At 46.1% G+C, this 27868-nt stretch overlaps 1 protein-coding gene across 4 annotated transcripts; it reads right to left on the bottom strand.

The window, feature by feature from the left end:
* Positions 1–7744: 7744 nt before the first annotated feature.
* On the bottom strand, positions 7745–26640 carry MAFB (MAF bZIP transcription factor B). 4 transcript variants are annotated; one of them, XM_083508242.1, is made up of 3 exons: positions 24847–26640; positions 10815–10876; positions 7745–9011 (listed from the first exon to the last, which is right to left on the bottom strand). In XM_083508242.1, exons 1-2 carry the CDS (start codon positions 25815–25817, stop codon positions 10864–10866), a joined length of 984 nt encoding a protein of 327 aa, XP_083364368.1. In that variant the 5' UTR covers positions 25818–26640; the 3' UTR covers positions 7745–9011; positions 10815–10863. The 4 variants fall into 4 exon arrangements, with proteins under 4 accessions (XP_083364368.1, XP_083364366.1, XP_083364367.1 ...); XM_083508240.1 differs by lacking the exon at positions 10815–10876 and having other exon boundaries at positions 24847–25958; XM_083508241.1 differs by lacking the exons at positions 7745–9011; positions 10815–10876 and adding an exon at positions 22346–24625.
* Between the last annotated feature and the right edge of the window lie 1228 nt (positions 26641–27868).

Genomic DNA, 27868 nt, shown 5'->3' with positions numbered 1-27868 from the left:
AGAACAAGGAAGCCTTCTGGCATCTCATTTCCCCCAGAAAGTCTAATGTGCTTTGCAAAATAAAAATCTGGAGAAGAAATTCTGGACTCTTGGACAAAACATAATATAAATGCTACAGTTTCCTAAATCCCACCTCTGTAATGCTCCGAGTAACGTCAACAGAACTGAGCCAAAGTACAGAGAGTTCAACAGAATCCACATACTTTCTTATAGTGCATCTCTTATAGTATGACTATTTCTCCAGGCAGCAGCTACGAAGCACGACACAGCTATCTTCAAATGCTTTCTGCTGGTCTAATATAAGAACATAAGAAGAGCCCAAGGCTCTGTCTAGTTCAGCATCCTGTTTTCCCCGGTAGCCAACTGAGTAGCCTGCATCTGGGCATGCAAACAAAAACCATTGGCTGTTTTTTGCCCACGTGCACAAAATCAGAGGAATGCTGCCTCTAGCATGGAGGTTTCATTCAGCTGTCACAGCTAATACTAGTTGATAGCCGCCTCTTGATAGGTGAAGGTTTTTTAAAAGACTGCCAGGAGTGTGATTTGAACCCACACCTCTCTTGGGAGACTAAAACACTCCTGGGGGTGGGTTCAAGGCCATGCTGTGAGTCGGGCACATAGGAAGCTGCCTTATACTGAGTCAGACTGTTTGTAGGTAGTGCAACACTGCCTACACTGACCAGCAGTAACTCTCCAGGGTTTCATTCAGGGCATGTTTTTGAGACCTAACTTGAGATACGTGGGATTAAACCTGGAAAACACTGCATGCAAAGCAGGTACTCTACCATTGAACTACACTCCTTCCCCTTGAAGGCACTTTAGCTCATGCCAAGAATATATATTTCCATAACCAGGCCTACTCTAATCGTGAATGGAACTTTAGCCAGCAGCCGTGTATGAAAGCCTACCAGAAGCTTGATAGCCTCCTCCTTGTTTTTCCATGCCTAGACAGGCAGATACAATGGAAGGTTTACCTTCTGATAAGGAAAGGTTGAAGGAGTTGGGTATGTTTAGCCTAGAGAAGAGGCAATTAAGAGGTAACGTGATATCCATCTTTAAATGTTTGATGGGCTGTCGCAGATGATGTGAAACTCATTTGTTCTCTGTTTCTACATAGGGGAGGACCTGAACGAATAACATCGAATTTCAACAAAGGGGTTTCAAATTAACTTTCTGGTGGTATGAGTTATTCACCACAAGAAGAGTGTACCTTGGAAGTTGGTGGACTTCATTAGGGGGTTTTGAAGCAGAAGTTAGATGACCAATTGGAGACCTGCAGCACTGGATTTTCCAAACTGGCAGGTGATGGGACTAGAAGACCTTAGAGGGACTTCCATTTTCTCTTACTCTAAGTCCATTGTGAACCTCCATCCATTGCTGATAGGCTGCATTTGGCTTGATGGACCACAAGCTGTGCAGACTTTGTATGTGAGCCTTCCTTTACCCAAATACTACAGGAGACAAAAACAATGCTTATTATGCACCAAACCAGTCCACTCATAGGATGGAAGTAGGGCTTCCCATCTCAGGCAGCAAAATATTGGGGTGACAAATGTTGGACAAAGTTTGCCTGAAATATGGTGCTTTGTGGTCCTACCTCTCTTTCTTCTCTACTGTGGTGAGGTGTATGCATGCTACTCAGATATATACAGTGGTACCTCAGGTTACATACGCTTCAGGTTACAGACTCCGCTAACCCAGAAATAGTACCTCGGGTCAAGAACTTTGCTTCAGGATGAGAACAGAAATTGTGCTCTAGCGGCACAGCAGCAGCAGGAGGCCCCATTAGCTAAAGTGGCGCTTCAGGTTAAGAATGGACCTCTGGAATGAATTAAGTACTTAACCCGAGGTACCACTGTACTATCTTGGAAGTTCCATTTAGCAAATAAGAAAGAAGTATAGCCAAGTCTTCCCCAACCTGGCAACCTCCAGATGTTGTTGGATCATGTCTCGCCAAATGCAAGGTGGTTCTTTTAAAAATGATTCAGAAGCAATACAAAACACAAGTGAGTGAGAAGATTTTACTCCTAAACAACAAGCAATATATATACATACCAGACATGCACTTCTATTTGCCACTTGGAAGCTCTCAAGAAGTGGTGAAGTGACTCCCTCAGGTAGCCTTACTGTGGATTGCACAGCCCTGTGGCTGACCAATCCATGCACAAGCTTCTAAATCACAAACCATCTGATATTATAGGTAGCCACCTCCTCCCAATGCCTCTCTTTCCAATAACAATTTCCAACATTAAAGAGGGTTCCCAGCACTAACCTCCCAGACTGATTAAGGCAGCTGTGTTGGGGGCTTCACCTCCTCTCAACTGATTAGGACATCAGAGAAGGGTCTCACACCTTCAAAAATTTAACAGCTGCCAGCGAGGGGGAAGCAACAGAGGCAGGAAGGGTAATCATGTTAGAATCACTACCTCCTTGATATACAACTGGTCTTCCGGTTGGATTTCCCATACAGACTACAACTTCCATGAGCCCCAGCCAACATGGCCAATGATCATGGAAGATGAAAATTGTATTCCAAAACACCTGGAGGGCACCAGATTGGGGAAGGTTAACCTAGACTCCTTCACTTATTCTGGAATCAAACCTTTCTATGTGGGAGAACAAAAATATACCCCTCACCTACAGTCTGAAGTGGTAAAATCCAGAATTTGACCATCTCCTTCTGAGTGATACACAGAACAAGTGTGATTTTCATGTGTGCTAGCCCATTCCAACAATTAGAGCACAGTTCTTTGTAGCCCTTTAGGTTTGAATTGGTCTGGATTCAAACCTCAACGTTAAACTGGATGAAATAATATTGGAAAGCAGAATCTCTCTATACTTGCGCCCTTGAAATTCCACTGCATCGTGTTATGAAAGTTGTAAAAGATAATATTTGTATAAATTAAAGCTATTGGATACTTATGGTATTTCAATTGCTGCTTCATTAAGTTGTCCTCCATTCCTGAACATCCACAGATCTATTCCATAGCATTTTTCTATTTTAGATTTAATCTACACAGCTACCAAGTGACAAAGGGGCTGAGAAAAGGGAATTGCCACTTTAAATTGGGGAGAAAATATAACACTGGTGAAGCTCCTGCTGAACCAAATGCAATCTATTACAGAAGTTTTAGATTTCAAAATGGTTACCAGGACTTTCCTACGCCCATTAACTCCCCCAGACAGGTTGGCATGGTATTTTCAAAGCTGTTTTCTACCCTTTTGCAATGTCACTGCTGCCCTTCAGTTTTGAATCAAGGCAGGGGAGGAGCAAGCTTTGACTCCAAGGTGGTTTTCAAGGGATCACAGCCAATCAGCTTCAGGCTTTGCAGAAACTGGGAGCCTAATGAGATGGAACTGAAACCATTAAGGCCACTAGCCTATGTTGTGACCATATAGTTCCTGCAAGATGTAAACAGACAACTTGGGACCATTTTACCTGCAAGATCACCTTACCCCATATATGAGAGATGCTGGTGCTGCCTAGAAGCTATGCTGTCAGATTAGAAGGAAGGGTAACAACAGGAAGATTTAAAGGAACTATTGGAAACTCAAAGCAGTAGAGATATAAGATGATCAGAGCCCCACCGAACTTGAAGCATGGGAAGTCCCAATAAAAATTTATAATTTGGCAGAATATTCGGATTATATGATATGTATTTGTATAATTTGGAATATTTAATGTGATTGGATTGGATTGTTAAAATGGAAGATTTGATAAAAATTATTTTTAAAAAGAAGAAGAAGCAGCAGCTATGCCTTCAGATCAACAAGTTCTTGCCATAATTACGGTAAGTGATTTCATTTTTTTATTGCTTTAATCTCTGTATGTCTGCAGAATGGAGGGGATGAAAGGGGGTTGTGATTTCTTCAGGTTTTCGTTTTCTTTTCTTTTTTTCTTTTTCAAGATTATTTTATTTCAAGATTCAAAGTTACATTGTATCACTCAACAGTTATAATCCTTATTCTATAATACTAATGACTTCCCACTCACCCATCCTCAATGTTTATCATCACAGTAACATACAATTGTTTTGTTGTTGTTGCTGCTGTTGTTTTAGGGACACATTCCAGACAGGCAACAACACTCAAGGGTGATACAGAGTAAAGTGGTCTGGGGAAAGAGAGGGTATAGCTGATGCAGAAGTGTAACCAGCAGAGAGCCTGAAGGGCCAGGTGTAGAGGACTGGAGGGCCGCATATCTGCTGCCGCCCCCTCTGAGCCTGAACTTCCCCACGCCTGCTCCGCAATGTATACTTAAAATTGGCTTCCCCTAGCAGGCATGCCCTGTGGGAGAAAAAGAAGGCCTTGGCCTGTGAAAAAGTTAGCAAACAAGGGGAAGTGAACTCTTTGCTATTTTAACTGTTCACAGAGGGGGCAACGTAGCACTGTAAGAGAACATAAGAAATTCTGGCCTGAGGAACTCAGAGGGAAAAGCAAATACAATATGGAAGAAACAAAACCTTGCAGTACCAGAGCAAGGGAGAGGAAATAAAGCAATTAAAGACATCAGCTGAGACTACAAGGAATCCCATTAATTCAACAGGCCCAGCAGTTAATTAACAGAGAAGCATCATCTTCATCAAGCCATCCCAATACTAAGCATCTCTTTATTTGCAAAGGGTACAGCCATTCCATTAACCACAGTAGCTCAGCAAAACCCAGGCTGCTCCTGAAATGAAGCTGTTGAGTTGTTAGTTCAGAAGAGAAACAAACACACCCTTTCCTCGGGGGCTAAAGATTTTTTTGGCTAAAAGGCTCTTTCCGCTCTGCCATGCAGTATGTACAGCATGGGTGGGGCAAAGCAGAGGCAGATAGTGGTTGCAATTTAATTAACCCCATCCTGTTGGTTGGATCGTCTGTCTTCAGTCCTTGACAGATCAGTGCCTCCCGGATGATTTTGAAAGGCTGGCTGGGCATTGCACAACTCCCTGTTAATTTGGCGTCTGGACTAGTTGAATGAAGCTGTATCAAACTCGGTGGCAGAGCCACTGCTCAGCATGCAAAAAGGTCTCTGGCTCAAGCCCTGGCATCTCTAGGTAGAGCTGGCCTGGAGAACTGCCTCCAGTCAGTGTATACCAGGGGTCAGCAACATGTTTCAACTGTGGGCCAGTCCACCGTCTCTCAGACCATGTGGTGGGCTGGACTATATTTTTTTGGGGGGGGGGATGAACGAATTCCTATGCCCCACAAATAATCCAGAGATGCATTTTAAATAAAAGGACACATTTTACTCCTATAAAAACATGCGGATTCCCAGACTGTCCGTGGGCTGGATTGAGAAGGCGATTGGGCCGCATCCGGCCCCCAAGCCTTAGGTTGCCTACCCCTGAGGTATACAGTACTGAGTTAGATTGGCCAATGGTCTGACGCAGTATAACACAGCTTCTGAAATAAGTGAGAAAAATCGTAATATCGCCGGAAATAGATATATTTGTCCAAAATTTATATATATATATCTGTATGTGCGTAAGTGTGTGTATTTGTCTAAAAGTGAAGACTAAAATATTGTATTCACATTATGCTCTGGGCTCAATTTAGAGACTATTATAGTTGTTGTTGTTGTTTGTTGTTTATTGAATTTATATACCACCCTGTACCCAGAGGTCTCAAGTGGTTCACAGAACAACTTAGAGTTGACTACATAGAGTTGCCAACTTCCTTCTGAATAGGGCTTTTGTTGGGGTTTTAAAAACAATTTTACCGCATCTCAAAATTGATCAGGGGAAAGTTTTTCCAGGCATACTTAGTTAAAAGTAAACTTCTTTTTTTAAAAAAAAAAAAGTTGCTTTTTACTATGATTCAACAGCATTTCTACTTGTAAAGGTGAACCATGGCAGCAGAGAACCTGGCCTAGCCACTTTGCTGGGACTCATTGAGGCCTTTCACTGAGCAAGGCAGGGAGGAGGGGGAGACGGAGAGCCTTGCTGAGTGGGTAGCCAGTGGTAGCTGAGTGGGTAGCCAGGGCAAGGAAGTGGGAGGTAAGCAGACAGAGAAGTTGGGGCAATTAGTCACACACACACACTCAATCCCTGATTAAAACAATTACCTCAGCTTGGCTTGTGATATCATAGCCACCTTCAAACAGCCAACACATGGAAGATGGAGCTAGCTTGTTTTCTGCTGCTCCGGAGGGTAGGACTTGAACCAATGGCTTCAAGTTACAAGAAGGCAGATTCCGACTAAACATCAGGAAGAACGTTCTGGCAGTAAGAGCTGTTCATGGACTCCCTCCAAAAGTGGCAGACTCTCTTTCATTGGAGGTTCAGAGGTTGGATGGCCATCTGTCTGGAATTCTCTAGCTGTGATTGCAGAGGGTTCAACCCTTGGTGTATCTTCCAACTCTACAATTCTATGATTCTATAAAAGCTCTGACCCTGTTTGGGGAGAACAAGAAGGAGAGTTTGGATTTGATATCCCGCTTTATCACTACCCTAAGGAGTCTCAAAGCGACTAACAATCTCCTTTCCCTTCCTCCCCCACAACAAACACTCTGTGAGGTGAGTGAGGCTGAGAGACTTCAGACTAGTGTGACTAGCCCAAGGTCACCCAGCAGTTGCATGTGGAGGAGCGGGGAATCAAACCCTGTTCATCAGTTTATGAGACTACAGCTCTTAACCACTACATCACACTGGAGTTGAGAAGACTCAAGATCCCTCAAGCCTGGAGTCTGCCCAGCCATTGTGCCATGCTTCTGGGAATTATGGGTGGGAATTATAGGTTCTGGAACTTTCCCACATGAAGGAAAAAAGTCTGTCATTGGGAAGCCGTAGATTATTTTTGTACAGAGCCTGGTTCTTCAGCCCTCTGCAAAGTCATGAAGCTTGTTCAATGACTGTGGACCTATGACTCTCCCACAGCTTAATCTACTTCACATTGTTGTTTTGTGGATAAAATTTAGGAATGGGCCCACTTGATGGCCCATGGGCCTGATCCAGCAAGCTCTTCTTATAGCTGGAATCCTGAACAAGAGCACACCACTTTCTCTCTTTTTTTTTTGGTAGGTCCCACTCATTGAATGAAAATTTGACACCTGCATTCAGAGAGTGTCAAATTTGTTTCAGCTTTATTAACAATTTCCACAAGTATATCTTGTTCCTTCTTTTCAAACCAAAGGAAACGGTCTCTGACCCAAATAGGCCATTGATGAAGGATCTGATGTTACATGTGCAGTTCAGTACAGACGAACCATTTTCTTGCTTGCTTTCATTCCTGCCTTTAAGTGGTGATGGAGAATGATGCCCTTGCAGTAACCGTCAAGTTAACAGGTTGCTTGTCTCTTGCATGGACTGGATAAATCTTTGCAAACCTCCAAACAATTTAGTTTAATTACTTGCCAAGCCTTGCAACAAGGCATAAACCTGCATGTCGCATGTAGCATTACCAGTGGAACAAGTACTTGAATACAAGAGCTAGAATAATTTGACAGCTAATATAAAGCTCTGTAATTTATATTTAGTTATATTGAGAGGGGCTTTTTGCCCCTCCTTTCCCTTCTTTGAGCACTTCATATAAATATTTACTCAGATTCTGAGACCTTGTTTAACCCTCCAAGTACCACATTTATCTTTGATTTGATTTGATTTTTTATTTGCAGCAGAGAACCCTTTGCTTACTGTGCAGACGATTAAACAAAAGAGTGTCACCTATCAGCTGTTGCATACATAAACACCAGACACCGGTAATTATGATGTATTTACAGTAAAGTACAACTGGATACAGATTAAAGAAGAGACAAAAGATGTAGAGTTGCAATGATTTATTATAAACAATGTCTTTAAATTCTATTCCAGAGACAAGATGATAAGTCTGCTATGTTTAAGTGTGATCCAAATTGCTTCATAAATTATGGAACTGGGTGACATTACTACACAGCCTTCTTCTGAGTGCAAATTTAACTCTTATTCTGGGTTTAATTTTAGTTAAGACTCACCAGGCTTAGTTTCAGAACCTGTTTTCAATGTCAGGACTTATACCTGCATCATAGACATTCATAAATAATCAAGACAAGAGCACACTGAAACACGTACAAAGTGTCTTCCATTCACCATTATGATCATTAAGCTTTCTAACAACAGAGTTTATTCCCGTCATACAATCTGGCTTCAAGACAGGCTTCAACTCTGGCTCTTTGCATTTTATAAATGATGCACAATTCTTACCTGTGATTCACCTTTATTAGAGATTGTGAATCAGATATATTTTGGAGTGGACGGAAGACATTGTGTCTTTGTGTTTTGTGCTAATAATAGCATTTATATAGTGCTTAGAGAGTTCAAAGCACTACACATTCATCAGCTCAGCAATCCTGCCTAACAACCAAGCATTATCCCCATATTACAGAATTGAGGGGAGACACTGAGTCTGAGAGAAAGTAACTTGCCTAAGGCCTGGTCTGCCCATGTAGCCGAATGAGATGGTGGTGTAATGAGGTGGTAGAATGGAGTGTACCACTTCAAATACAAATGGGGGAATCACAGTTATAAACAATGTTCCCTTGTATTCTTTTTTTAAAAAAAATGAAAGAAACCTCTGGACATACAAAACTAGCCCTGCCAGCAGCAGGCTGGTCTACAATCTTTGTCCCTGGTGCACTTTTTTGGTGGGGAGAAGGGATGCAAATATTTGATTATTGTTTTGTTTTTTTTAACATGGGAGAAATTTACAAAAGATACCCCCATCCAGAGTCTGAAATGAACTTGCCCTTGGAAATAACATTGTACTTTGAGGGGGGTGAATGGAGAAACCCCAAAATGGGAGAAGGATCCAAAGTGAGGAAGACACGGCTGATGATTCAGCCATTTTTCATCATGCTCTTCAAGTAGGTTTGCAGTCCATTTAGCTTCTTCTCCTGGTTCTTGGTCACCATGATGTGCAGGGCACTAATAGAGTCCTAATAGCCACATGCTGTAAAGAGGAAATTAGTGCAATCCCATGGGCCAAGTTCATCCAAAACACTCTCTCCATCGCAGCAATGGTTTCACTGGATGGCCTTCAGCAAGTTTCCCCATCTGCAAAATAAGAACAATAGTAACCTTTCTCATGGGGGTTGTTGTGTGGACAAGACAATGTATAAAGCAATTTTTAAACTGAGCTCTGAATGATAAAGAAGGAAATAAGACAGTCAGTAGGTTAGAAACAAACATCATGAAGGCTTGATTCTGCTTAGTCTGTCCTTGCTTAGACTTGTAGCTCCAGAATAATTTTTATATACCGTATTTATTATAGCCTTTATTATATATATATTATAATATAGTCATAGCAACAATGTATAGAAAGCTGATTTCCCAGACTATGTGTGAATCACTTAGGAGTTTCTTAGTTCTGAAATTTCTACTTCTATCTGCATGTGGCAGAATACAATTTAACTGTTGATCCCCAAGCAACCTGCCTACCTATATGCATGAAGTTCTGCCTAGGAACACCCCCAGCAAACAAAGCACCCGGGTCAATTAAGGGGTCCCTGGACCCATAACTGGACGCAGGCACTCCAAACCACTGATCAGCACCACTGATATCCAGATCAGCTGACTGGGCAGCAGATACCCAGAACAAATGTGTGGTGTTTGTAAGTCTGCCGTTAAAGGGGTCTTTACTTAGAACTGTCAGACAAAAAGAGCAACAGAAAGAAGTATTTCATTACACCCAGTGCTAAAAGTAGAACAAAATGTTGCCGTATAACACCCTCCACTAAATAGAGCACTCCTGTTTATGCCAGCCAGCCAGCCATGCCACCCTCCGAGACACAAAGCTGTTGGGAGTTCCAGCAGCCCAACTGCCCTTTCATTTTCCCCACCCCACCCTGCCTTCAGTTTTTCTTATCTAGCTGACATTCACTGGTACCTGTGTCCACTGGGCATGCTCAGTGCTATTTGGCTCTTGGGATGCATGGGAATGTCTCTTTCTGTTTTATTTGTGGCAGGGTTTGATTAAAAAAACCAAATCTGTAAACATCAGGATGCCTTCCTCTTGTTTCTCAGCAGCCCAAACTCCATTTCCACCAGTACGTGGGCACTAATTCTGCTATTACGGCGAGTGCAGTGCAGAATGGAAGGCCACCTTTCTGAGCTGAGCATCAGATACTGTTTCCAATCCCCATGGCTCACTGGAAGAAGCAATAAAGATGGAACTATCTCTGGGCATACACAGACTGTGTTTCCTTACCACAGTGTGTTGACAAGCTGCCCTTCCATGTGCCTCTTTAATAATAATAATAATAATAATAATAATAATAATTTTGTATTTATACCCCGCCCATCATTCTGGGCGGCTTCCAACAAAATATTAAAATACAGCAGTCCATCAAACATTAAAAGCTTCCCTAAACAGGGCTGCCTTCAAATGTCTTCTTAAAGTCTGGTAGTTGTTGTTCTCTTTGACATCTGGTGGGAGGGCATTGATCAGAAAGCTTGGCTTCTAGACAGACTTCTGAATCAGCATCTCTCACATTAGACCAGAGTTGAGGATCCTGGCCTTCAGGACTCTCCCCACATCACATGCACAACCATCCTTAGCCATAACAAACTCGCACCAGGCCACAGTCCTTGACTGTTTTCGCCTGGCAGGAATGTGTCCTTGGACTCTGATAACGCCTTTTGTCTGGAGGACAGTGAGGGGTGTGTGTGTGTGTGTGTAGAAACTAGCCTACTGTTTTGGAGAACATTGCAGGCCTTCCCCCAACTCATTTTGCTCCACTACATGGGAAACCAGGGTTCCAGGATCACTTTTTCCATGGATCCCCCTGCAGCTAGAAGGAGCCACTATCAGCTTAAATCTACCAGCAAAACGATTAGATTCTTATATTGATTACCTACCCTCATGAGGCTGTTGAGAGTGTGTTGTGAGGTTTTCTTGCACAGTGCTTTACAGCATGGTACTAAGAGAGAAATAAAGATAGCACAGAAAAGCATGTGAAGCTTTTTTTTATATAAAGATAAATAAATAAAAATCAAATTCATTTTTGGACAGCTTTGGTTGGAACCAGACTTACCGTATTTTTTTGCACCATAACACTCACTTTTTTCCTCCTAGAAAGTAAGGGGAAATATCTGTGCGTGTTATGGAGCGAATGCCTGCGGATGGCAGGGGGGATCTGCTGCAGTCGTGAGCAGAGGATCCATGGTTCCCTTTCCTTCCCTCCTCTATGGTTACAAAGCATGGATCCACATGGATCCTCAGGATTTTTGCATTGGGCTACTCCAAACTCACTGTCAGATCACATGTCTGTGGCCACAGCATGAACCACAAAAATCATATATCCACTATTTCGTTTAGAATATTTTTTTTCTTGTTTTCCTCCTCTAAAAACTATGTGCGTGTTATGGTCTGGTGCGTGTTATAGAGCGAAAAATACGGTAATTGTGCTTCAGGTAGACCCATTTAAATGAATAGGACAAATTAGTTATGACTAAGAAGTCGTGTTGATTTTAGTGGGCCCATTCTAAGCATGAGCAAGTCTAGGTCTGGCCCCTTGCATTTATACATTTGTACAGACATTCATATTTGCTGATAAATGAGTCAGAGAGCATATACAATTGTTGATATAGGCTGGGAAACTAGAGTTTTCCCAGTAACACTTCAGAAGACCCCTTTCTTCCTTCTCCAACCAATAATAGCAGCTGCCTGTGACATCTCTGAACTCTGCCGAAAGAATATATTTGGCTTACTGACTGCTAGTATTCAGTGGCTTTCTCAAGCAAGCAGCCTTACCACAACTGAAACTTCCCCACCACCATACCTTCATCTCAGGAATAATTTTTCCCCAAGTTTGAAATACATTGCTTTTCAGAAAGCACTAAACTTGCTAAAAGGACATGGCTTGCCTACCTTGCGCCCTGGCCCCTCATGCCTCAGGATATCATAAATTTTTGATACCAATAAAACAGAATTTTTGATGAGCTGCTATTTTGCATTAAAGCAACTTTACATGCAAAGATTGCATAATAGGAAGCAAAATTGAATTTTGCCTCAGAACAAGTCCTTATTATTAATTTAAGTGTTCTTATACGTCTTAGCAGCAGCTTATCATTCTATACATTTAATTCCTTTCTCGCCGCTTAGCAGCGGTTTCCTTAGCTAAACAAATCTTTTAAGGGAGCACATGTACAGAACGTGGAAACATCGCATTTGGCATGGGGGGGGGGGGGCTTGAGAGAAGTAATGAAACTTTAAAAGGGGGGATAAAATACATTCAAAGGGCAGATCTTTCTCGCTAAAAGCTGCTCCTAACTGCTTGAGCAAAGCGATGAGAGAAAGGAGAGGGGAGTCTGTGTCAGTACCTTTTGCCTTACATATGAGTTCCTCTTCTGTAATTGCAATACACTTACTCTAATTGTGGCCGTGCGAAGCAGAAACATCAGGAAATCATTGTCAAGCATGGGTTTGCTGTATATCCTTCTTCTATTCCTTCAACACTTCTGAATTACCACTGTGCAGAGGAAAGCATGCAGCATAGAAAAGGGTTCCTCCATTCCAAGAGCACAGCTGTGCAGAAGGTTTGCTCCTGCCTTGGTCCAAGCTGCCATTTATTTAAGGTGCCTTTTAAACAGTGAGAAAAGCAAGCACAGAAACCTTCCCTCCGCCTTATATAAAACAGCCAGCCTGTGTTGCATTCTAGAAGTCCACCTTACAGAATGTATTGGAATGGAGGCGGGGAGAGGGGGAGAGACTAATTCATGGAGGTATATAGTCAAAGGAAAAATAGTGCGGTGCAAACTTATGCATGCATGGACCAAGCAGGGGGGCCAGGGGGCAACCACACCCCTCCCCAACAAGGAGCTCACCCCCCAATTTACCCTCCCCTGTTATAACGAACTCCTGTCATTAATATTCCCCCCCCAGACACTATTTGCCCACATGTGTTGCCCTTTCTGTCCCCTCCTGGAGGGGGAGGGGCGTTTCTGCTGCATCCCACTGCATGCTTATCTACTCAGTAGTAAGTTGCACTGAGTTCAGTGACACTTACACACACACAACCTAAGGCTACCCTTAACCATAAAGGGGGGGGGGAGAAGCAAATGTAGTAAAAAAAATAAAGGTTAAGTTTCTTCTTTCATTTATTGGCGATGGGCTGCAATTATAAACCCCCTTGTCTGAATGTGCTCCCTTACTGAATGTAGTCAGACATGGTTTTGAGCAGGCATCTATATAGGACTGAACCCTTGGTGTATTTAAGGGAGGGTGTAAATCCGTCCCTTAAATATACAAAATGGACCTGAACTTTTTAAACCTTACCTGCTGTGTTTGAAACATTTACAACTGCTGCTTGCAAGCCCCTGGTTCTAAAAGGTGGGAGACAAAATTCCTGAGCTTTACAGCTCGGCTGGGATTTGGTCAACCTGACCAAAGCCTTCTTTTCGCAGTGTCGCAGCTAAGCAGGAAAAAAGCAAGGTCTACGCATAAACTGCGCAGGTAATGCACAGTGCCCGTTGTCCTTGCTTTCTGGGTCTGAAGAGGGTTCTTCCGCCATGCCAAAAAGAACAAGGCGAGAAGAAGCAGGGAAAGGGCGGAGGGGGGGGAGGCAGAAAAGAGCTTTCCGGCAGCTTTATCTGTCTGCTCTTGAAACTTGACACCCATCGCCCAGAAGAGCTCGGTGACCTTGCGCTGTCAATCAACCCGCGGAACCAGCTTGCTCGAGCGACATGCGGGCGTTTCGCCAAGTTAAAATATCTTTTTTTAAAAAAAAAAATATGTTTTTAAAAAATCACATTAAAACCTAAAACACAGCTGCGAGCGGTTATCTCGCAATCCCCAGCTCATCCTAATAATGTTGCCAGCCTGGCTCCTTCAAGGCTAACCAGTACTGTGCATGATCTACTGGATTGCAAAAATTGATCAGACGGGAATCTCGGGGGGGGGGAGGTTTTCCTGCGGAGTTTTTATGGTGAGCACACACACACACACCGAAAATCGGGGGTAAGATCCGAATGAGTTGCTCAGAGTAGACCCTTTGAAATCAATGGTTGCAGTCGGTCTGCTCTGGATATGACTAACGTCAAGTCCTTTGATTTCAGTGGATCCACTCTGAGTATCAGTCATGTTGGACTAGGTTTATTTGCACACACGCATACCCATTCGTGCACCTCTAAAGCCCGTTTGCTCGGAAGTCCCACTGAATTTAATGCGGTTACTGCCAAGTAAGGCTGCGATCTTGCACACGCTTCTCAGGGACTAAGTCCCATTAACTGCAACAAGATAGTTCAGTCGGTAAAAGCATGAGACTCTTAATTTCAGGGTCGTGGGTTCGAGCTCCACGTTGGGAGAAAAAAATTCCAGCATTGCAGGGAGTTAAATTAGATGACCCTCGTGGTCCCTTCCAATCATTCTATGTGAGATTTCCTTGCGTATAAAATAAATATTATGCAGACTGTAAGTGTACAAAACGATTGCAGCCATAAAGCAGGTTTTTGTGCATATGTAAAAGGCAACCCCACTGGGTTCAATAGAAGTTACTTCCAAGGAGGAGCGCATAAACTTGCGGCCCGATCCAATTCTGGCTTGCTTGGACTTAAGTCACACTCAGTCCAGTGGAGCTCATTCACAAGTCTCTCTCTGTGTATATATATTTGCTAAGCCCCAATTCCAAAAGTGATCTGACTTTGAGCCAGGCCTGTCTTAAATGATTCCAGTGGGATCCTCTATAGTCCCGGGCGCAAGCATCATCTGCTACACCCTCCCTTCCATCGCGATCCCCCGTTGCGTTTCCTGCTCGTCTTGTTTAATTCTGGGGCAAAACCTTGTTAGTCGTTCCCTTCTCTGCCCTGCAGGGAGAGCAAACCCGGAGCAATGCAAATCTATCTACAGCGGTTAGCAATAGCTCCAGCAAAACTGGAAGATCAAACAAAATAATCTGATTTGCACTGAAGGGGTCTCGGCAGCGGCGGCTGCATCACACCTCGAGAATGCAGGAGGAGCAGAATCAGACGCCACATTTGGAAGAGGCTGCAAATCCTGAACGGCCTTCAAACCTCCTGGACTTTTTTTTATGCATGCAGCTCTCACTGCAATGACAATATCTTAAAAGAAAAAGAAAAGGTCACAGGCAAATTGGATTAGGGACAATCAAGCTTTGCTAGGGTGAGGGGAGGAATCTCGGACCATGATGCAAATGAATGGAACTAAGTGACAACTGTTGGTGGGATTCGAACTCGAGTCAGTGGAAGACACGTGTTCGTTGCAAAACGGTAGTGAAATCAAGCGCCTTAAGAAAGAAGTGGGAAATCAGCATGTGCGTAGCTGTATTTCTGCCAGGAACTATATACCCCAACCCCACCTCGGGATCGGGGAAGGTTGCACTGACTCCGGGATCGGGTCCTGTAATGCTTCCTGTGTGCAGCCTGAGCCACATGCATGTTTACTCAAGAGTAACACTCCACTGAGATCTACAGGGCTTAGTTCCTAATGTGGAATAGTTTGGCTATATTTCGTCTCCAAAGGCGACGTGAAAGACGAGGGGCGCTGATCCAGATTCCCAGTTACGTAGCCCGGTCATATGTGCTCTTACTCAGAGATAGTACCCGCTGATGTCCTCCTAAGAAAAGCGCGCATAGGCTAGCAGCCCTGGGAAATCAGGATAAACGCTTAAAATGAGTAGGACTTACTTCTGAGTAAAAGGACTGGGGCTGTAAGACCGCCATCCTGTGCACCCTTACTTGGGAGCTGGCTCCATTGAAAACAGCAGGACATACTTCCTAGTAAACAAACACGTTTACTAGGCTTGTCTTCCACTGCATAGTCGTGCCTTTGTAGATGCAATAGGCTAATACAACACAAGCCTTTGCATCGCTCATTGCTCCTCACACCTCGGACTAGAGGAAAATTTGCTTTCTTTGGCCCCAGTTTCTGATATATAAAAGGAGAACAGTAATAACCATGATTGCTCTTTTCCCTGCGCAAAGAAGGCTTAATATAAAAACAGCAAAATATGGCTTGCCTGTTGGCCATATCAGGGCGGCAGCATTTAATCTCTACACCGAGAAGGGGTATGTGTGTGTCTTTCGTAGATTGAAGCCTGCGTGGAAGTTACATATGCTGCTCAGCGAAACTTGATCCTTACTATTAATCCCCAGAAAGGCTTGGCTACGGTTAGTGGCGGAACTCTGCACATGGGCCAAGGCTCGCTCTCGCTCTTCGTATGTGTTATTGTTCAATTGCAGCGTTGGAGCAGGGCTGACGCTGCGGCTGCATACAGGAGTAAGAGCTTGGATGAGGCTTTATCCCCCTTTAATTTATGGGTCCTAAATCATAACTCCAGACCATTATACAATGCGTCTCCTACAGAATGTTTGGGACATTCTATTCCGCGTTCTGTGGACTGGTGACGTTGCCTTCCTGGATCTAGGGGAAGAGCTACAGGGGACGGCCGTGGCTCATTGGTAGAGCACCTGCTTTGCATGCAGAAGGTACTAGGTTCAGTCCCCGGCATCTCCAGATAAGACTGTGAGGAGGCCCGTGTCTGAAACCCTGGAGAGCTGCTGCCGTTCAGGGTAGAGACCAGTGGCCTGACATCCTATGTTCCTACATCAGTTCTTCAAAATAAAGATTCTGGAGAGACTCGTAGATCTCCTCCTCTCAGAGGTCCCCTTTCAGGTTGCAAGGGGCGGAAGAGAGAAACAAAATTCATAGCAAAGTTCCTTGATCTTCCCTTGGGGAAGGTTACTTTAGTGTGCCGCATAAGAATAACCGGGGAGCAAGTGCTCTTGAGATATCACCACTAGGCGTGGTGATCTGGAACAAAGGAGGGGGTGACTGAGCCCTTCACTTCCCTCGCACCCACTACCGCATGGCGCCCCTTGCATCTTACTTTCCCTGGCCAACGCTTCCCTGTCTACTCCACTTTCTTCCTCTCTGCACAACACTTCCTATTTTTGTTGTCAATCAATAGCCAAGAGGAAATGAACGCGCGCGTGGGTCAAGCTGCGCAGGGAACAGGGGGCTAAGAAGTCCGCAAGGAGAGATCTGATGCCTCGGACCGAGAGTTCATCGAGATCAGCAGCCCGTCTAAGGTGGAAGCAAGCTGCTTGGAAATATTGGCGGAGGTTTTGTGTGTGAGGCTAACAAGCTAATGGGAATCGTCCCCGAGGCTTATGTTCAGATTGCGTATTCCTGCCGTGCGTTCCCGAGCTTGTGCAAAAAGCGCCTTCCCCTCAGTCCTCAGTTACCATCTCTAGCTTCCATCACATGCGTGGAGTTTCAGCAGTGGGTGTTGAAAGCTTGAGCTTAATCCGGAACGTATCGTAGTTGTTTGGTTTTTAATAATATAAAAGCAAGCACTGGGCCCAAGGGCAGCCCTTGTGTGGGTAGGTGTGCATACATTCATTCTCTCTCTCTCTCTCTCTCTCTCTCTCTCTCTCTCTCTCTCCCTCTCCCTCTCCCCCCCCCTCTCTCTCACACACACAGAGAGAATTGCGCTTTCCTCTTTCCAGCTGATGCTTGTGTCAACTGTTCTTCTGAACTGAGAACCTATCGAGACATACTGAAAGAAAATACTGTATACCGGAATGCCCTTAGGCCAGTCTGAGAGGGAAAGAGAAAGAGAAAGGGAGAGAGAGAGAGAGAATAAATTGTGGAGAAGGCTGAGTGAAAAGACGGTGGACAACCCAGCTAGAGACTCCAGGCCAGGCAACGAGAGGAAAGGCCGAACTTCTCCCGGTGCAGGAAATCTGTGATTTTTTTTTCTATAGGGGGCGAGAAGAGGCGGCCTGCAGTTTTGCTTTGCTAGTGAATTCATCTGCTTCTCTTCTGTGCAGAGGAAAATCACACACAAGGAAAATCGGGTGCGGTGGGGGAAAGAGAGAAACCTCAGATAGGATAACACCTCCCCGCGCTTTCAAACCACCCTAGTTTTATTCAACTATATCTTTCCCACCCTAATCGTGTCTGTATTCCGAGTTGTGAGCCTGTCTGTCTGTACACAGCGGCGTCTGCCTATCTTGTGTCAGCTACAGCTGTCTATTTGAGTCTGTATGTCTCTTCCCATGCCATAGCTGCGCCACTAGAAACCTTAGGCTGCCATTTGGCACACATACATCCCGCGCAAACCTCACCATGCCTACTCAGAGAAGCAAGCCAGGTTGAATTAAGTGGCCTTGCTTAATAGCGCGTCAGCCCTATTAGATAAGGTAGGGCTTACGTCTGAGTTAAACATGCTCAGGTTGGGAGCTGCATCTTATCTATTGCATCCGGTCCCTGTGATCAGACATCCATTCTACTAGTGCTCTCTCTTCCCCATCACCACCCCATCTCTCTGCAATTACTTCTGGTGCACTTTCTATCCAGTAACACAAACACACGCAAGCATTTCACATTCGCTGCGTTGGGTTTCCTTCTTTCCTGCTAAAGCTACCAGGTCGTCTCCATAAAATGCGAATGTTTAAATTCCTTTTTAAGGGTCACTTCCCCAATTTCCACAAGTGTTCATGGTGTGTTTGTATGTGATTTTATAGCAACAAAGCTTGTGAAATTTGTAGAGCAGCTGGGGGGGGGGGGAATCCTCCTCCGTCCTTTTCAGCATGAAGTTTCACTTCCCCTCTGATCTCAAAACAGCCTTGATGGGGCGTCTGTTTTGAAACAGCCCCCTAGAGAATGTGCGCCTCGCTTCAATTCTATGCATGCTTACTCCGAAGTAAGCCTTATACCCGAGCAATGGTGCATAGAGTTGCAGTCGGGGTATGTGTGTGCGCGCGTGCGTGCACGTTTAGCCTCCTCTACATAAACGGGGGGGGGGGGGGGGAGAGAGAGAGAGAGAGAGAGAGAGAGAGAGAGAGAGAGAGAGAGAGTCAGTCGCTGTTTTGCGTACATCAACGTGTCCTGATAGCCTTGGAACCTCAAGGTTTGTAGCCTGAGAAACTCGCCCTCTGTCCCATTTGCGGAGGTCGGAGTTATACTGTAACTGAATCTCTGCAAGATGTGCCTGCTTTCTCCCGGTTCCGTTTGTCAGCAAGTAGACAACTTGCGCCCACTGCCACAGGCCCAAAACTGAGTGCCCCTCAAAAAAAGAAAGAAAAAAAGAAAGAAAGGGGGGGAGCACCACCAAAAACAAAGCGATCTTAGCAGGACTGTGCCTTAGTGCCACGCACTTTGCATGCGAGAGATCCCAGGTGATCCCAGGATCACTAAACCTGACCTAGATGGACCAGTGATCTGGCTTGGCATATAATGCGGCTGCCCATGTTCCTAGCCCTCCTACAGTTAGGCAATTCAAAGACTCTGACTTTAACGTCCTTGCGCCAGCCTTCCTTCTTAGATGGTATAATAATGTCTATGACTTCGCGCTACGTTAGGAGGTCCTCCTGCTCGTTCTCCCGAGCGGGACCCTTGACTTCTGCTCGAAAGTCCTACCCCCTCGGCACCACTCATTTTTTAATCCCACAAGCCTAACTAGAGGAGGTTGATACTTTGATTTTTATCAAATTTTAAAAGTCCGCTAAATTCACATTTATTAAGAGCGCCGAGTGCTGCTGCCAGGACATTTCCTACAGCAGCGGACCTCTGCCCTTGAACCTTCCCACTGACACAGTTATTTGATGGGAATCCGGGCGCCTCAAAAGGAACCTCCTTGTACTTCTCTGAGGCCTGTTTTCCTGGAGGGGGAAAAATTGTTGCTCAATTAGCTGCAGTGATTTATTCCGTGCATGCATGAGAGAACATTAATATGCGATGGCAGTTCCCACGAACAATATTCCGCTCAGGCCTTCCGACAGGCCGAGCGTGCCTCCCTTGGCAAATGGGGAGGGGGAGAAAAATGAAGCCCTCGCTAGCCCCCTCCTCCATGGTGCTCCTGCGGGCTGGCAGCGGCTCTTCTCCGCCTTCTCTAGCAGCCAGTGCGGGGTTGGGATTTTTCTTACGAATACTGTACTGACAACCCTCGCTGCCTGGTGGGGATGATCGACCCGCAGGCAAAGCTTCGCATTTGTCTTCCGCTTGCAAGTGCGGTCGTTGTGGGAGTCTCCTCCTCACAGATTTAACTGATCCCCGACCCCCTTCTCTCACGCACGCCTTATTATAATGATCCCTCACCCCATCTCGGCCTTTCTTCCAAGAGTCTTTCCCAGTGTGAGTTCTGAAAAGGAGTGGAAAGTTGTTTAAAAACCAAACCACACACACACACAGTTCCCTACCTGCGCAACTTGCCCATCATTTGAGAGCAGAAGGCCTAGACCCGAAAGCTTTTGCCATCCGGATCCTACGTACGTTCTCTTGGAAGTGTATTTCAAGTTTCCTGGTTCTCTGTCTCACGCTGGTCAAGGGAGCTAACTCCCTAGTCAGCCTGCTGAGGCTTGCAAGCCCGACGGCGCTTACCAGGAAGCCAGGCCCAGCTCAACTCAGCGAGGCTTCGCTTCTGAGTTACAGACTGGTTTTGGTTTTTTTATCGTGTTCCCCAAAAACCCACAGAGCTTACCTCCGCGTAAATGGCCGCCCCTTTCTTCCTACACTTTCCATGGAAGTAAGGTGAAAGGTTCGGCTCACCTCGAGCGTACCTAAATCGGTTCAAATTAAATTCTGTATGGTTGGGTTTTTGTTTTTGAAAAAGTTTACACTCTTGCGCTGATTCTGAGCGTGGGGCGACTCAGCTGTTTGTATCAGGAAGGAGGGGGCATCGACCGCCGCAGCCGCTGGCTTTTCTTCTAATCACCTCCACCATCAGCCTAAACTTAGTGAATTAACAGAAGAGGAGTGAAAGCATGAATCAGCTGCGGTGGCGAGTGGCGGAGGCGAAGATCACCTCTTGGGAACCGAGGGACGGGCCTGTGGGAGGCAGGTGAAGCTGGCTAGATCATGAAATGCACAACTCTGACTTTGACTTGTGGGGCAATGAGGACGCAGCGAAGGACGGTTCAAATCCGGGGGCGGGGGTGCTTCCAAGGGGTAGCCCCCCGGGGCTCTCTGGGTCAGCGTTGCTCCGCTAGGCGCTTTCTGTTTCACGAATGGTTTTGCCTGGGAGGGAGGGGGCGTGCGGGTTGTTGAATAAATAATAATAAATAATAATAACAACAAAGAGGTTCTTTCCCCCCCCCATTCCTCCCCGGGGAACCGGCATGGCGCTCTGTATATACACACAGATAAACAAGGCCCATCTCGTACGTTTTGTTAAGCTCTTGGGCCTGTGTTTCAGCACGATCGCCGCAGGTCCCTTTCCCACACCTGAGAGACACCCCTCCCCCGCAAGCCTGATGTGATGAAGCTTGCAAGCTTTCCTTCACCACCCCTCGGAGCTGCCTTGCTGTCAGGCCCGAGCATTTCAGTTCAGACTCGGTTCAGCCTCTCTTAGGTGTGAAACTGGAGATGTGTGGAAGCTAGCTCTCTCTCTCTCTCTCTCTCTCTCTCTCTCTCTCTCTGTGTGTGTGTGTGTTGGCGTTTAACCCTTTCGACGTTTTGTGTCATTGGACAGAGGGGGCTAGTGTGTGTGTGTAGGGGCAGTAAGACAGGCCGAAGGGTTTCAGTCCAATTGAAAAAAGCAACTATTTTCAGCCGCATGGAGAGTTTGGGGCTCTTTGATCTGTTTGCCTGTGCTGTTTCCAAAGAGTGAAAAGTTCCCGATCCCTGGGTGGCTTGAGACCAGGGGGATTTACTGCTGAGCTCAGGCCAAAGTTCCATCGAGGCCTGTCCATTTTACAGAAGGACGTGGTCTTGGCATCTTTCCCTCTCCCCCCCCCCTTAATGCTGTGGACCCTTCATTTAAGGACGCTGAAAGGTTGGACTAAGGCAAGCCAGAAAGCTTCCATGTTGTATCCTGAGCCGGAACACTTTTTCCATGGAAGCTCTCAGTAAAATCAAAGATGCTCCCTTCCAAGTTAAATGCTTTTAGAATAAGAAATGAGAGTTTCGGTTCCAGACAAACTAGAATATTATGAAGACCAAAGCACATCTTGGTGCAACTGATATTGCTGAAATCATCGTTTGCCCTCAATTTGATCTATCATATACAGGTTAAAGCACAGTGATATATATATGCTGACTCTGAAATTAAGTGTCTGGGACTAAGGCTACCATCTTAGGGCATTTATGTGGAAGAGATCCCCTTTTAACACATTAAAACTTACTTCCGAGAAAATCATCTTTTCTCAGACTGCAGGATGTTATTGTTAGGTTTTTTTTAAAGAAGAATTTTGATAATGGATCGGGCTGGAAGTACAGTACAGAGTTCTAGCAGTCCCCTGATTTGGTGACTCTGGACCCAAATAATAATAACAGTCACAAATGTCTTGTTCCCCCAAGTAGGGAGTGAATTCAACCCCCAAGTAGTGAGAGATGTACCCCCTCCAAAGAAAATGCCATTTCAATGATATTAGTAAGCAAAAATATGAAACAATTTAATAAACAAACAAAAACCAGAAACCAGTCTGAATAAAACTACAATAAGACCAAGAGGTGTTTTTTTAATATTTTTCATATCATAAGCAGGATTCTAAATTGATCCCTTCAGAACGTTTACATGAAATAAAAACAATATTTTTTCTCTCTCTGCTGCTGCAATGTTGCGACTTCAACACAGTTGAATCCGTAAAAACCCAAAAAGCTCAGAGGGGTATTTTTTTTCTGATGCATGACTATTAATATCCACAATATTTAAAACGGCAAGCACCATGCTCTTCATTTTTCACGATTCTTGGTATTACTGTTAATTTATAAACTAATACAAACTTAAAATGCATCCGGCCAGCAGTGCCAGCAAACCCTAAAAGAAAACTAAAAAATAAAGGTTTTCATTTTGGTATTTTTGTCAGTGCAACATAAAATCCTTTTACTGACCTGCAGGAGGAAAAAAAAACACCAGAAGAAGAAAAAAGTAATAAACACACCCATAAGACTCCAGATTATTAACTACAGTATTAGCATTTGCGAAGAAATTTGGCTAAACTCTCACTGGCTGCATGAAGAAGCAGATTAAATATTGCAAAAAAGAATATACTTGAAAAAGCGAAGTGTCTGCCTCCAAAACAATATTTTTTAAAAAAATAAAAGAGGTGTGGTTGTTTTTTTAATGCATTCAGAATCTATTCCTACTCTTACACTGATTAACTTAACTCCAATCAGAGCGCGAGCACGTGAGTTGCGCGGGACGCAGCCACTGAAACTGACTCGCATCTCTCAGCGTTAAGAAGTGAAGCGGCCAATTGTTGCTAGGGGCTTGCGAGGGCGGGGAGAAGTAATCGCCAAGTTGTAAAATCTCTTACTTTTCCTGAGTGTCTGATAAATTCAGGTAGCCCAAACGGAAGATTACCGGGGACTGCGGTGAAGACCCAGCACAGGATCCAAGCGTTGTCACACATTAATAATATTCTGCCTGGGCTACTTGTTTTCCTTTTCGGTCTCTGAAGGACACACCACGACACATACTTGGAAGTAAAGTCCAATTTAATTCAAACTTGGCCCTTTCTAACCGCACAGATCGGGAGGTCAACTCCGCTGATTTCGGAAGAGTTAACTTCTAGAGTATATTTAATATCATTGGGGTGGAGGTTAGGCTTGTCATTTTTTCTGCCCCAACAAAAACCAAAATGAAAACTAAAAGCATTTTTTTTAAAGTTACAGCTTTTCAAAGTGCACCAAATATACAAAGTTGCTTTCTGAATGCAAAATGCCCAGAATTTCTCTCTTTTCTCTCGTGTGTGTGTGTAAATTTATTATTTCCCTAAAGAACGACCGAAACCATCAAAAGCCAGCCTGCTGAAATGTTATTGTGATGTGCCCCCTGCGCCGGTTGATATGGCTGATATATATTTACAAGCTAACAGGGGGCCCAATCCACCAAGAGCAGCCCTGTTCATTCCAAAGGGACATGCCCAGGAGAAGTTCCTGGTGGAATGAGCCCAGATTTATTTATTTTTAAAAGAAATATAGAGAAACAGTTGCATGAGCAGTTAAAAAAGAGGGCTTTATATATATACTCGTGACATTTCCTCACTCATTGAAAAGAAAAGGAAAAAAAAAACCGAACAGGAACAGAAGAAGAAGATATGATCGATGATCAACAACATGCGAAAAGTTTAAACAAGAAAAATGGTACAAAATAGAAGTTACCATACATGTCCAGCATGCAGGATTAATATTTTTTAATGCAGATTTTTTTCCGTATTTTTATCCCCTATATAATCAAGCAGGCAATAAAACCGAGGAGTTTTCATTTTCTTTCCTCTCCCTCCCTCTCTCTCGCATGGCAACGTCCCATCTGAATTCTGTCACTTTCTCATAGGCAGGCAATATATGAGGAGTCTGCATATATTGTCCTCTCCTCTTTTTCCAGGTAAATTGGGTATTTTCCTCCCTTCTCTCTTGTTTTCTTCCTTCCGTTTATAAAACAACCACCACTTCAAAGCAGGTAATTCTAGATGGCTTGTCCAGTGCCCATCCTTTTGCTTTGCAAAGTCCAGGTTAAAGTTCTACAAGCAAGCAACCGATTCGTATAAAACATTTTGTGTGTGTGTGTTTGTTTAAAACAGTCCTTTTCTCTCCCCATCCCACCCCCTCCGCCCCATCTCTCTCTCTCTCTCTCTCTGTCTGTCTCTTTCTTTCTCTCTCTTTCTTCTACACATCTCTGTCTCTCTCTGGCCAATTAAGATGAAAAAGTTGCGACCCTTCCCCTCCCGCTTGGATCTTCGCAGCTCATCTAGAGGAAGACAAGGATCTGCAAAGATTAGCAGAGTCACGGATTACACAGGCCAACGCGTCACCCCCTTCCCAGGCCCCTCGGTTGCTCTTCTGACTCTCAGCTCAAGAGGGTAGGATGGATGGAGATGTCAGAGGATGGGAGAGGGGGGACGACAACTGGGGAGCGGTTGGGGGAGGGGAGGGGGAGAAACATATCTCGGTTGGCTGGTGGGGTTTTTTGTTTTTTTAAGGACTCACATGAAGAACTCGGGAGAAGACGGGTTGTCACTGGTGGATCCGGCCTCTCGAAAGCCATTGCTGGCCAGTTTCTCGCACTTGAGCTTGTAGGCGTCTCTTTCTCTGGCCAGCCGGTTGACCTCTTGCTTGAGCTGTTCCACCTGTTGGATGAGCTGGGTCTTCTCGTTCTCCAGGTGATGCTTCTGCTGGACCCGCTTGTACCTGCAAGACTGGGCATAGCCTCTGTTCTTCAAGGTCCTCCTCTTCTGCTTGAGGCGGATCACCTCGTCCTTGGTGAAGCCCCTCAGGTGCCGGTTGAGCTCCCGCACGGACATGGACACCAGCTGGTCGTCGGAGAACCGGTCTTCCACGCTGCTGGAGGACGAGGAGGAAGAAGACGAGGACGATGGGTGAGGCTGGTGAGTGTTCTGGAGCTGCTGGGAGGAGCTGGAGGCGTTGGAAGGGGTGGGCGACGCCTGGTGATGGTGAGGGTGGTGGTGGTGGTGATGGTGAGGGTGCCCGTTGCCCGACAGGTCTTCGTGGGGGACCCCGGTGTACTGGTGATGGTGATGCTGGTGGTGATGGTGGTGGTGGTGAGCGGCAGCGGCCCGGAAGCTCTCGAAGCCCTGGAGCTGCTGGGGCACCTGGTGGGACCCGATGAGAGCTTCCACCGCGTCCTCCGGGGTGAGGTTGAGCGTCTCGGGGTTCATCTGCTGGTAGCTGTTGGCCATCCAGTAGAGGTCCTCCAGGTGCGTCTTCTGCTCGGTGGGGCTGAAGCTGGGCGACGACGGCACCGAGCTGCAGGGGGTACTGATCGGGGTGGAGGACACCGAGCCGGCGGGCTGCAGGCGCGTGCAGTGGCGGCCCGAGCGGTCGGCTCGGCCGAGGGGCTCCTTCTTCACGTCGAATTTCATCAGGTCGAAGTCATTGACGTACTCCATGGCCAGGGGGCTGGTGGGCAGCTCGGGGCCGATGCTCAGCTCGCCAGCCATCGCGCTGGGCTCCGCGGGGGGGAGAGCCTCCTCTCCCGCCGGAGAGAGGAGAGGGGACCACGACGGCGACGACGGGGAGGAGGAGGACGGATCTCACCGCCTCGTCGGCTCACTCCACGCTCCAACCCTCCGCGCTGCCAGCCAGCCCGGAAGAAACTTTCTCCGCCGCTTCGCCGCAGCCAAGCCAAGTCCCGGAGACAGCCAGAGCCGGAGAGAGACACACTCACTCTCTCTCTCTCCCTCGAGGGGCCGCGGCTCTTCGTTCTCCTTCGCCCTAACGGTGCAGGCGATGCAATGCAAGGAGAGAGAGAGCTGTCAGTTTCTCCTGCTTGCCAGAAACCCGCTGGCAAAAAAAAGGAGCAGGTTTTCTTTTTCTTTTCTTGGAAAAGGAAGAATGCAGGGGGGAGGAAAATCCTTCGGAGCTGTTCGTACGTGCGCGCGCGTTGCTTCTACTCGCAAGGAGAGACGGGGGGGACGAGCGATCTGCAAGGATTAAGATTCAGTCTCTGGTTTGTAAGTCCGGCTTCCCTTCGCGACCTGGAGCAACTTTTCGCTCGCTTTGCTGCTCAGCAGAGAAGGGCGGCTGGTTGCAGTTGCTGCTTTTTGTGTGCAGAGTTGCGATCGCGCTGGGAAATGGGAGGGAGGCCGGGAAGGAGAGAGTGCAGCAGGAGGAGGAGGAGGAGAAAGAGGAGGGGAAAGGGGAAAAAAAGAACAGCACCCTCTCTCTCTCACTCGCTCTCTCACACGCGCGCAGCCCACTCCTCGGCAAGCTGCGCTCGGCTCGCGGCCGCTGCCTCCAGCGACGATTGAACAGCTGTGATTCGGCGCGCCTTCCCTCTTCTCTACTTATATGCGCGAGGGGCGGGGCCGGCGGGGGCGCGCCGACCAACCGCGGCCCGGGCGCGGAGTTCCTGGGGTAGCCGGGGGGCGGGGCCCGCGCTCCCAAGCCCGGCTGACAGCTCGCAGCCAGTCAGCTGACTCGCAGCTGGAGAAGCAGCTCGCGCAGCCCAGCTCCCGGCCGGGCTTGTTGCGGGGGGGGGGGGGCGTTTCATGTTTTCATCTCGCCACCAGGTTCTTCTTCCCGCGCCTGTCTATGGCTATGCGAGTCACCCTCCCCTGCACACACCTTTATTAATTATCCTTAATTAATAAATCCCCCACCAGCCCGTCACACACACACTGTCCCATTATAGGAAAAGGAGCCAAAAAAAATTTGCTTCGCGGGGGAGGGGGAATAAGGGAAAGTGCCAATAAAGGGCTGTAACACCCCCCCCCCCATTTTTATGGTGCCTGGGAAGGAGATGGGGTTTATTGCACAGGGAAGAGAGGCAAAGCCCGGGTGAGGTGTGTGCACGTGCATGCATATTGCAGGATGCGAAGGAAGGGGGTTGTAGACTTGTTTTGCACGGCCTTTATTATATGGAGCTGGGGAGCGAGAACCCAAGTTAGAAATCATTTTTTAAAAGAGCATCCTAGCAGTGGTGGATGAGTTCAACAGGACGGGTGGGCAGGGAGGAACTAGACCTCTCCATTTCACTCCTGGGGCAGGCCTGTGATTTCCTCTTCTCCGCGAGTGACTGCATGCAAAGATCACATTTTGCAAGATTTCTTCTTTCTCTTTTTTTTTGGACCACTGTTTTTGTTTGAACATTTTGTAACGATTAAGGGAGATTAAGGTGCTCGTTCTCTCGCTCTTATTTCTCTTTTCAGCAGCTCTGCCCCAAACAGGCATAAAGCGCGACCCCAAGTGGTCACATGGAGTATAGCATCCATCTGTAAAGGAGAGGGGGAAATGATCAGAGCAGGAGGCGAAATTGACGGAAGCATCTATGGATGAGGAATAGAAACGGCAGGGGCAACCGAAGCGAAATCTGTATCGGGAGGACCTCTACTTCCTACACGGGCACGCCGTTTTAAATCCAAGTGATCCTTTTCCACCAGGGACTGTTGGGTTATTTCTTCACCCACTTGCCGTCTTCTCACAGAAAGGGTATTTCACACCCACCCACCCCTCTGATTGATCAAATGTTCTATGACCTCTGATCTTTTTC

The sequence above is a fragment of the Podarcis liolepis genome (genome assembly GCF_965112155.1).
Source record: "Podarcis liolepis genome assembly, chromosome: 6".
Lineage (NCBI taxonomy): Eukaryota > Metazoa > Chordata > Lepidosauria > Squamata > Lacertidae > Podarcis > Podarcis liolepis.
This window is presented reverse-complemented; position numbering and strand designations above follow the sequence as displayed.